Here is a 9,610-nt window from a genome sequence, read left to right as displayed (position 1 = left end):
CCTTACCTTCTGTTGGAAGTAGAGAACCGAATAGTTCTTGGCTACAGCTGGGAGGGATGTGGGGTTGGTTGGCAAGTGTAGGCTGCCGAGGGCCCTTAAGGCCGGCCGGAGGGCTATGGTGGCCCAGGGCGCCAGAAACGACAGGAGCAAGAACCGGAGGGCTCGGCGGCCCATGGCTCAGGCTGGCGGCTGCAGTGCGGGTGGGAGGGCGAAAAGGAGGCCGGCAGAAGCACACAGAGTAAGCCCTGCCCAGCCTGCAGCTCCGCCCGCCGTAAAACGGCTCCTCCCGGGGGAAACTCAAAGCCAGCCAGCTCCTCAGTCACCGCCCAAACCAGGTCACCCCAGCCACTCTGCCCCGACCCCCGAGGGCACCGCCTCCATTCCACTTTCCTCTCGCGCCATCTGCTCCTTAGCACTCACCTTCATTGCTGCCGCCCCGCGAAGTCTGCCCTTACGGTGCTAGGGCCTCCTCCTACCTCATCGCTGTATCCCACGCTTTATCTATAGCACCCCCAAAGCCCACCTGTCCTTCAGATTACCCTGTATCGCTACCACTATCATCACTGCCAAACCCCGCCCGGGCTGCCTCAATTCCATTACGACACCTCCAGCCCTCCGCAAATCCCTCATAATTGGCAATAACAGCTACCATGACTATTTATTGAAGGTTCACTACAGGCCAGTATATCACGAGGCAGGATGGCACAGGCAACATCTCCTGTAACTCAACCATCACAGCAATCTTGTGCGTCCTATATGGTTGTTATTCCCACCTGATGAGGAAACTGAGGCTCAGAGACGTGCGGGAACTTGCACTCAGAGGGCAGGAAGCGGAGCACGTCGTCGCAGACGGCTGGGTCCAGCTCCAAAGACTGTGCTCTTTGCACCCACCTCCATCATGGAGCCTATGATACTCCCTATGATACTCCCTATGATACTCCGTTCTTGGGTCACCCCAAATCCTTGTTGCTCGCACAACCCATCCATGACAAAGGTCTCCCCGGGTCCTCATCGCCCCTAAATCCCGCCGGGTCCCGGTCCCTTCTTCCAAGTAACGCCCCCTTTCTTCTCCGGCACCCGAAAACCAACTCCGCGCCCCACCACCCTCCTGCCACCGCTCCCTTCCTCCCCTCGCCCCTGAGTAGTGCTAGCCCCTAGGACGGCGCCGAGTCTGGCCTCCACAGCTCCCTCAACCCTCTTCATCCAGCTTCCACTCCCTCTTTCAGTCACTCCGCCAGACCTCAGGGAGCCCTCGCCCGCTCCACACTTTCTGGGGAACTCTAGCCCCAGGAGGCTCAGCGCCGCTCCAAAACCAACTTTACAGACTGTACTACTGCTCCACCTGTCGGGGAGAAATCGTCTACCTGCAGTCTGACGAAAATGGTCGCTCCCAGCTGCCTGCAGGATTTCTCGGCTAAGCTCCACCCTCTGCGGCGCCTTTTTCTGATTGGCTCTGAATAATCCCGGCCCAAGAGTGACTTCCGGCGGAAAAGGACGCGGGAGATTCGATTGGAAGGCTCGCGGCGGATGTGCGTCACTGTGCGTCGCCTGGGTCCGCTCCCGGTCTTCTGCCTCAGGTGAACTGGGTCAAGGCCTTCTCGGGAAGCCCAAGGGCCGGGGACTCTTAAGATGGCTTTTAACTTCGTTTTGACTGATACCCAGAGCCCGCACTTGTTTTTTCACAAGTCATTCTCCGTAAACCGGCAGCCATGAGGGTAAGAGTACAAATGTCAGTGATTTTATTTTAGACCCAGTGCTGTGGCTACCACCCAGCGAACGTTTATTGAACACTTACTGTGCCGTCGAGCTAGTCGCGGAGTGAGCGTTTAGAATCGGAAATACAGAGAGGAAAAGGCGCGACTCTTGCTTCTGTGATGTTCAAATACTTATTTAGCTTGCCGCTGTGCAGAGTAGTACGTGCTGAAGGGGGGTCTTCCCAGCTCCTGTGGTGGCTTAGAGGGACCATACTTAACTGAGCCATGTGCTTAAGCCAGAACTTGAAAGTTTCCTTCCTTTTCACACCTAGCCAGCCCCTACCAGCCTTTTAAATATCTCAGATCTGTTTACTTCTCTCCATTTTTCACTGACACTGTTTTGGTTCGACCCTGTGACTGCTACATAGCTGTGACAGTACTCCTCCGCCCTGGCTGGTTCTCCTGCTTTTCAGTCTTGCTACCTTCCAGTCCACATTGCCGGACTGATAAAGTTCATATTTGACCGAGACACTCCCCACTAAAGACCCTTCAGTCGCTCCTGTTTGCCCTCAGGTTTAAGCCCAAACTCTTTAATGTGACTTACAGGTTCTTTCCCGTCTAACTTTTGCCTGCCTTTTCAGCCCCAGTGGTTTTCCACCACTCCAGCCATATAGAATGTCTTTTGTGTTCCTGAAGGATACTGTCCTCTCTCTCACCCCAAACCGTCTTCTGATCCTGTCCCTGACCTGGCTAATTCTTACTCAGTTTGCAAAGCCTTTTAAATCAGAAACCCTTTCCTGACCTCTCAAGACTGGATCATAGAGCACCAAGAAATTGTTTGTTCTGCAGATACTTAAGTACCTCTTTCCTCTGTGCCAAGAACTGCTAGGTGCTGGGATCCAATGGTGAACAAAGTAGATTCCTGTTCTCATGGAACTTACCTTTTATGGATGGAATTAAGGAGAATTAACGAGGAAACTATGAATTAAACTGGTCTAAGAAGGCCTTTCTAAGGGGTTGATATTTAAATTGATGCCGAAAAGATGAGCATGATCCAACCATGCCAGAGAGGAAAGGATAAACATTCTAAACATAGTGAACAGGTTGTGCAAAGGTCCTGAGACAGTAAAGAGCTTGGCATGTTAATGTTCAAGAATCTAAGGAAAAACCGGTATTGCTGGAATATATTCAGAAAGGACAGTTGTATGAGAGGAGTCTGGAGAGATGGACAGGGGCCAGATCTTGGTTAGGATGTTAATCCAGCACCATAAGCAGGAGATAATGGTGGTTTGGATTAAGGTGATGGCAGAATATATGAGGGAAAAGTGAATGATAGTTTCTAGGTATGGAAGTAGATTCAAGTACCTTCTGATGAGTGTGATGTGGGATATGAAGGAAAGGAAGGAATGACAAATGACTCCTAGATATCCGACCTGAGTTACTGGTTAGTGAGTAGTACCATTTACTGAGACGGAGGAAAACTGCAAGCAAAGAAGTTTGAGAGGAAACTAAGAATTCAGGTTTTTTAACTATTAAACCTTGATATCCCTATGAGACATCAAATAGAGTTGGCTCTCAGGTAAGCAGTTAAGGCGTGGAAGTCTAGAGCTTGCATGTATGATCATTTCATTGATAGTTATACATTGTCTGTCTTAGCCAATAGACTATAAATTCCTTGAACACAAGAGCCTGTTTTTTCTATCTCTTTAACCCTGTTACCTTCTACATCCCTGTAATAAATGTCCCATAAATGATAGTCAATGGAAAAACTGTACTAAGATTTTCCTGGTTCATGTTTTTAAAGTATTTTTCATCAGTAGTTCTCTCTCTCTCTCTCTCTCTCTTTTTTTTTTTTTTTTTTTTAGACAGAGTTTCATTCTGTCATCTAGATGGGAGTGCAGTGTCCCGATCTCAGCTCACTGCAACCTACACCTCCCAGGTTCAAGCGATTCCCCTGCCTCAGCCTCCTGAGTAGCTGAGATTACAGGCACATGCCACCACGCCTGGCTAATTTTTTTGCATTTTTAGTAGAGACAGGGTTTTACTGTGTTAGCCAGTAGGGTCTCAATCTCCTCCCACCTGCCTCGGCCTCCCAAATTGCTGGGATTACAGTCGTGAGCCACCATACCCGGCCTGTTTTTTGCTTACTTAATTTTCACTCTCTTGCCTGCCTGTCTTAACTTTTCTAGAATTTTCGTGTTCATGCCACGTAATTATTTTTTAGGGACTTATGACTGCCTTTAGAAAAATTAAACGAGTATGTGCCCTTGGAGGAGACCATTAGATAGTGTTAAGAAAACAATTCAAAATAGCAACCCTTCCCATAGCTGAGGCCTCTTGGCCTGTAAAATATAAAATAGAAAATTGGAGAATAACAAGGTGACAAAGGTTTTCTTGCAAGGCAAGAGCAGTTTGGAGAGGAATGAAGAAAAGGAGAAAAGTTAGTTATACTTTCTTTGCTTTATGCCATTAGAAGTTTTTTAAAGGAGTAATTCTATCCTTTGGCAGTCTTGAAGCAAATACACACATAGTTTCTTTCAAGTGTAAAGCTTGAGCAAAGAATGCAACGGACTAGAAAGACTACTCATCAGAAGGCACGAGTTTCAGACCTGATTCCTCCTAATTCCTGACCTTTAAGTAGTTATTTAATTTCTCTTAGTGGATCAGGTAATGATGAAAAGCACTTTGCAAATGTAAAGCAGTCAAATGAACTCAAACTGGATAATGAACTTTAAGGTAGAATCCACATCTTACACTTTTCTCTTCAGCCCTATCCCCAGATGCCAATTTACACTAAATACTAATTGAACTTTAGGATCTGATATATAATAAGAATTAGTCTAGATTTTCTAATCTAACCCAGTTATTCTAGATTTTCTAGTCCAGCCCAAAGAAGGAAAAAAGATGTGTTGATATGTGCATGTATGGGTACTTTTTTTCATAAACGATTAAGATGCCTTCTGAGAACTTGCTTATAAGGTAGTTAAACTGAAAGGTCACCAAATAATGGATTAGAGCAAAGAATTGCAAAATAATCTAAATGAGACTGAGATGCTGTCAGGCCTCTGGGATTTAACTGTAACCATGTTTATCACAAGTGTTACTGACTGTCAAATAGTCTCACTGAGTAACTGAGGCCATTGGTTTTCAAGTGTGAACAATTTGGCCATTACCTGGGAACTTAATGAAAATGCAGATTCTCAGGCCCTTATCCCAGACTTACTGAATCAAATTTTGGAGTTAGAGCCCAGCAATCTGTTTTATCAAGCCTCCTAGTGATGTTTGAGAAATACTTGTGTAGTATGAAAATGAGATGCAGAGGTTGTAATCAATGAGTTTATGTAACTGATACCACTGATAAAACCATCTCTAGAATGAAAAAGATGCATCAGGCATTAGCTTGATTCCATTAAATAGTTGATTCATCACACAGCTCTTCTTCAAGCAACTTTCTGTTTATAATTTAAGTATAATATAGAGTAGTACCAAATATACATATATGGGATTCTGGTATGTCCCTTCCCTGTGATGGTAATTTTTCGTGTTAAATTACTAAAACATCTTTGGATTATGGTTTAGCTCCCCATATGGCTTGTCTAAAAGGGGAGAAAGCAAGTATTCCAGAATATTTCATGGTAGATTAGATATGTACTATTGTGTGTCCACATGGACCCCACATGTTTTGATAAGCATAAGTCTATTGGAGCCTTCATTCCTGGACATTGACCTAGGTAATCCCTGGGCTTTCAAAACAAAGGCCAACTGAGGCCTTAATTAGTTCTGCCCCAACATTTATACTTTTGTCTCTCTTTGTACCCTCCTTATTTCTACTCTTATGTGTGAGAGATTTAAAGCAATCAAGATTTTCTTTGTATATGAATATCCAGTATTTTTATTATATTTATTAATTTTTTTCATTATAAAAGTGATACACTTAGAAAATATTTTAGATATATAAAGGAAATAAAAATCACCCTTGACATTACCACACTGAGAAAATACTTTTTAAAAATCAGAATATGTATTTTCCTAACTATCCTCTTCTCTTTCCCCATCCCTCCCATCAAAAACTAAATTAGTCCCCTTATTATATTTTCTCATGGCACTATATGCATTTCCTGTGTAGAATTTGCCAGAATTGCAATTAAATTTTTTTGTGATTGTTTATGTAATGTCTGTCTCTTATACTAGACTGTAAGTCTAGTGACTAGGTAGAGACTTTGTCTGTTTGTCCATCAATCCCACTATCCCCACTTGGCATTTAGCAGCTGCACAATTAATAACTGATGAATAAATAATTGTGTTAGCATATTAAATTGGAATGTGATTTTCTGTGATGGAGCTGAAATGTAATACTGTATCATCATTCTTCTCAATAAATCTGAGAAGAAAGAGAAATTGCAAAGATACGACGTATAAAATTGTCCCTGAGTATATCATCATGTCTTTGTAATTTTAGTGTTTACTTATTTCATTTAATTATTCATCAGATATGCAGTCACTATACTGCAAGTCAAGCAGTACAGAGAGACAGAGAAATAAAACAAACTATAAAACACCCCAGAGCCTAGGTTTAAAAATAAATAAATACAAAAATAAATAAATAAACTAGGTGGCAAATATGAAGGAAATACTATGAAAACACCAAAGAAAATAGTTAACAGTAACTGTCTGAAAGTATCTTATTCTGTTATTGTCCAACAGACAATAAATGGGAGGCCTTTTTGCCATTTGCTGGGGTTCACCAGGTGAAATACAGATAGTAAAAATACTAATGATCCCTTTCATTACAGTTCTCAAATTTGCTGTTTTTAATAGATTTTTTAGACTTACTTATTTGATCCACTAGAGGGCAATAAACCCTTAAAGACAGCGTAAGCAACCTTTTTTTTTTTTTTTTTTTTTTTTTCCGAGACGGAGTTTCGCTCTTGTTACCCAGGCTGGAGTGCAATGGCGCGATCTCGGCTCACCGCAACCTCCGCCTCCTGGGTTCAGGCAATTCTCCTGCCTCAGCCTCCTGAGTAGCTGGGATTACAGGCACGCACCACCATGCCCAGCTATTTTTTTTGTATTTTTAGTAGAGACGGGGTTTCACCATGTTGACCAGGATGGTCTCGATCTCTTGACCTTGTGATCCACCCGCCTCGGCCTCCCAAAGTGCTGGGATTACAGGCTTGAGCCACCGTGCCCGGCCGAGCGTAAGCAACCTTTAAAAGCATAGTAGTAAGTGTTGGCACAATTAATTTAGAAATAAATCCAAAATTTCCTGCTTATTTAAGTTTTTCATTTATTCGTGAGTTGTCTGCCCAATTAGTAAATTTTTTTAGGATAGACAGTGTCTTATTTTTACTTAGCCCAGTGTACTAGTCATGTAACAAATTTATTCCATTTCCTAAAGTTTGAATAGCAATTGTGTAAAGAATATGATTTGATGAATGCCCATATTGTTGTGGTACAGTGTAAAATTCTGTTTTAGAGCCCTAATGAAAATAGTCTCTGCTCACAATATGACCACAAGTTAAAAAACTACAAGTGAGGATAAGATGTAAGTAATGATAAAATTAATACTAAATAAGGTACTGTGTATGAAACTAGTTTGTGTATTTTGTATACAAATATAAGATAATCTTATGATTTGTTAAAATTCTGTTTTATATTTAATGCTATGTGGCAAAATTGTGGCTTAGGAAGAGGAACTGCAAGTCATGAAGAAGATTAATATCTGAAGTTCAAATTGACAATTTCTGAGCTTTGCACTGAAAATATAAGCAGATAGTCCTTCTAAGATCTTACTCTGGGTCCAGTGTAAAAAAAAAAAAAAAAAGTATTAACAGATAAATTTAATATAATGTGGCATGTGATGCATTAAAGAGTAATTTAACTTCTGGGAAAATGTCATAGAAAAAAAGACTTCTAGGAAGGATCTTAAAGAAGAATAAGCATTACCAGGAGAATGAAAGAGCATTTTAGAGAGAAGAATGGAAAAAAGCAAAGGCATAGAAATGTGAAACATACTGTGGGGGTGGGGAAGCAAGGAACACAACTCAGATTGTTTCCCTTAGCATAAATTACTGGCACATAAAGAGCAAGAAAGAAAGTTAAGAGAATAGGCATTAGGGAGAATAAAACCAAATAGATGATACACTACAATAGACAAAACAAATGGTAGGACTACAAAGGTACAATAGTATATGGGGTAGAAAAAAAAAGAAAAGCCATTCTATTTGTTAACAAAGAAAGACTTTTTAGGGAACTTCAAATGAGACAGGAAGAAAATTCTGGTATCATGTGGCATATGCCTAATCTGTTATAAAAATTTTCTTAAATTGCAAGATTCTGCTTATAGTTATTCATTCATTCAATAAATTTTGTTTTGAGATAAGTCTCTGTTGCCCAGGCTGGAGTGCAGTGGCGCAATCACTGCACGTGACAGCCTCAATCTCCCAGGCTCAAGCAACCCTCCCATCTCAGCCTCCTGAGTAGCTGGAACTACAAGCGTGCACCACCATGGCCAGCTAATGTTTTTTATTCTTATTTGTAGAGATGAGGTCTTGCTGTCTTGCCCCGGCTGGTCTCAAACTCCTGGGCTCAAGCAATCCCACCTCAGCCTCCCAAAGTACTGGGGTTGCAGGCCTGATCCACTACACCTGACCCCATTCAATAACTATTTATTGTAAACTTAGTATGTGCTGAGCACTGTAGAGAGCAGTGCTCAGGTCCCTGTCTTTATGAAACTTAGGCTAATGGTGGGTAGAATGAACAAAAACAAGTAAGCAAAGTCATATATAGGATGACTCTCCAGCATGAATAGTACCACAAAGGATAAAACAGGTGGTGCCATAGAAACTAAGAGAAAGGTGGAGTCTGCTTGGGCTAAAGTGGGACTCTCTAAGGGAATAACATTAAAGATTGAAGGATGGTAAAGAACCAACTATTCCGAGACCTAAGGGAAGAATATCCTAGGTAAAGAGAACAGTAAGCACAAAACACTAAGAAAGGAAATTGTTTGGTGTGCTTGAGGAGCAGAAAAGAAGGCCAGCATGGCTTAAAATACAGTAATTAAGGAGGATGATAGTACAAAGTGAGATCAGGGACTGGCAAGATCTAGATGACCCAGGACTGCACAGATCATTAGGAGATACTGAGGCTTCATTCTAAACAACAGGATTTTAAGCAGGGAAGAGACAGCATCTTTGGGAGTGAGCTTTATTTCTTTTAGCTCCCCTAAATCACAGGTGGATGTACCACCATACTATACCCCACCCTAAATTAGATTTTAGAGATGTGGAAGGACGGTACCTTTTTTGACATAACATTATTTGTTGTGTTAACTAAAAGTTATAGGAAGTCTTTGTTTTGTTCTAAGCTCCTGCACTACACCCCAGTGGACCAGACTAAAAATCAAAGTGGAGTCATTTATGCTTCAAAGTTGCACCTCACCAAATCAAAACTACATTGTTATCTGACCTTCCTAGAACTCAGGAGAGAGAAATAAACTTTGATGCTTACAACAAAAAGTAGCCTTATGTTAACCAGTTATTCCTGTATTTTTCTGTTTCTCTGTTCATACTTTAGGAAGAAAGTAACTTTGAAATGACCAAGCTGCTTTTTGTTCTTTGTTTCTACTTTCTTCAGCTCTTCTCTGTTTATAAAACCAAACTTCTCTGCTGAGCCACCTGGGACATTTATTCTATTTTACAGAATAAAGTATTTCCCAGTTCTAGAATTGTTACTGGAAAGAGGCCCCAATCCAAAGCCCCAGAAAGGGTTCTTGGATCTCGCACAAGAAAGAATTCAGGGTAAGTCCATAAAGTGAGAGCAAATTTATTAGGAAAGTAAAGGCATAAAAGATACAGAACAGCATCAAGGGCTGCTGGTTGCCCATTTTTATGGTTATTTCTTGATGATATGCTAAA

At 41.8% G+C, this 9,610-nt stretch overlaps 2 protein-coding genes across 3 annotated transcripts in view; one reads left to right on the top strand and one right to left on the bottom strand.

Moving 5' to 3' along the window:
• PRCP (prolylcarboxypeptidase) overlaps positions 1-741 on the bottom strand; it is a 77,315-nt gene extending 76,574 nt beyond the window's left edge. Inside the window, exon 1 of the mRNA XM_003935047.4 lies at positions 7-741. Within this exon, the coding sequence (XP_003935096.1) occupies positions 7-174 (168 nt within the window). The 5' untranslated portion in view covers positions 175-741. The remainder of the gene's footprint in view (positions 1-6) is intronic.
• Positions 742-1,528: 787 nt separating this feature from the next.
• DDIAS (DNA damage induced apoptosis suppressor) overlaps positions 1,529-9,610 on the top strand; it is a 33,413-nt gene continuing 25,331 nt past the window's right edge. The window contains exons 1-2 of one of the 2 annotated variants that reach the window (XM_074400386.1): positions 1,529-1,715; positions 9,330-9,493. The gene's annotated coding sequence lies outside the window, so the exon portion shown is untranslated. The remainder of the gene's footprint in view (positions 1,716-9,329; positions 9,494-9,610) is intronic. The other variant, XM_010345616.3, reaches the window with a different exon arrangement.

Source organism: Saimiri boliviensis, chromosome 6 (assembly GCF_048565385.1).
Source record: "Saimiri boliviensis isolate mSaiBol1 chromosome 6, mSaiBol1.pri, whole genome shotgun sequence".
In the NCBI taxonomy this organism is placed as follows: Eukaryota; Metazoa; Chordata; class Mammalia; order Primates; family Cebidae; genus Saimiri; species Saimiri boliviensis.
Note: the sequence above shows the minus strand (reverse complement) of the source record. Positions and strands in the feature narration are given on the sequence as shown.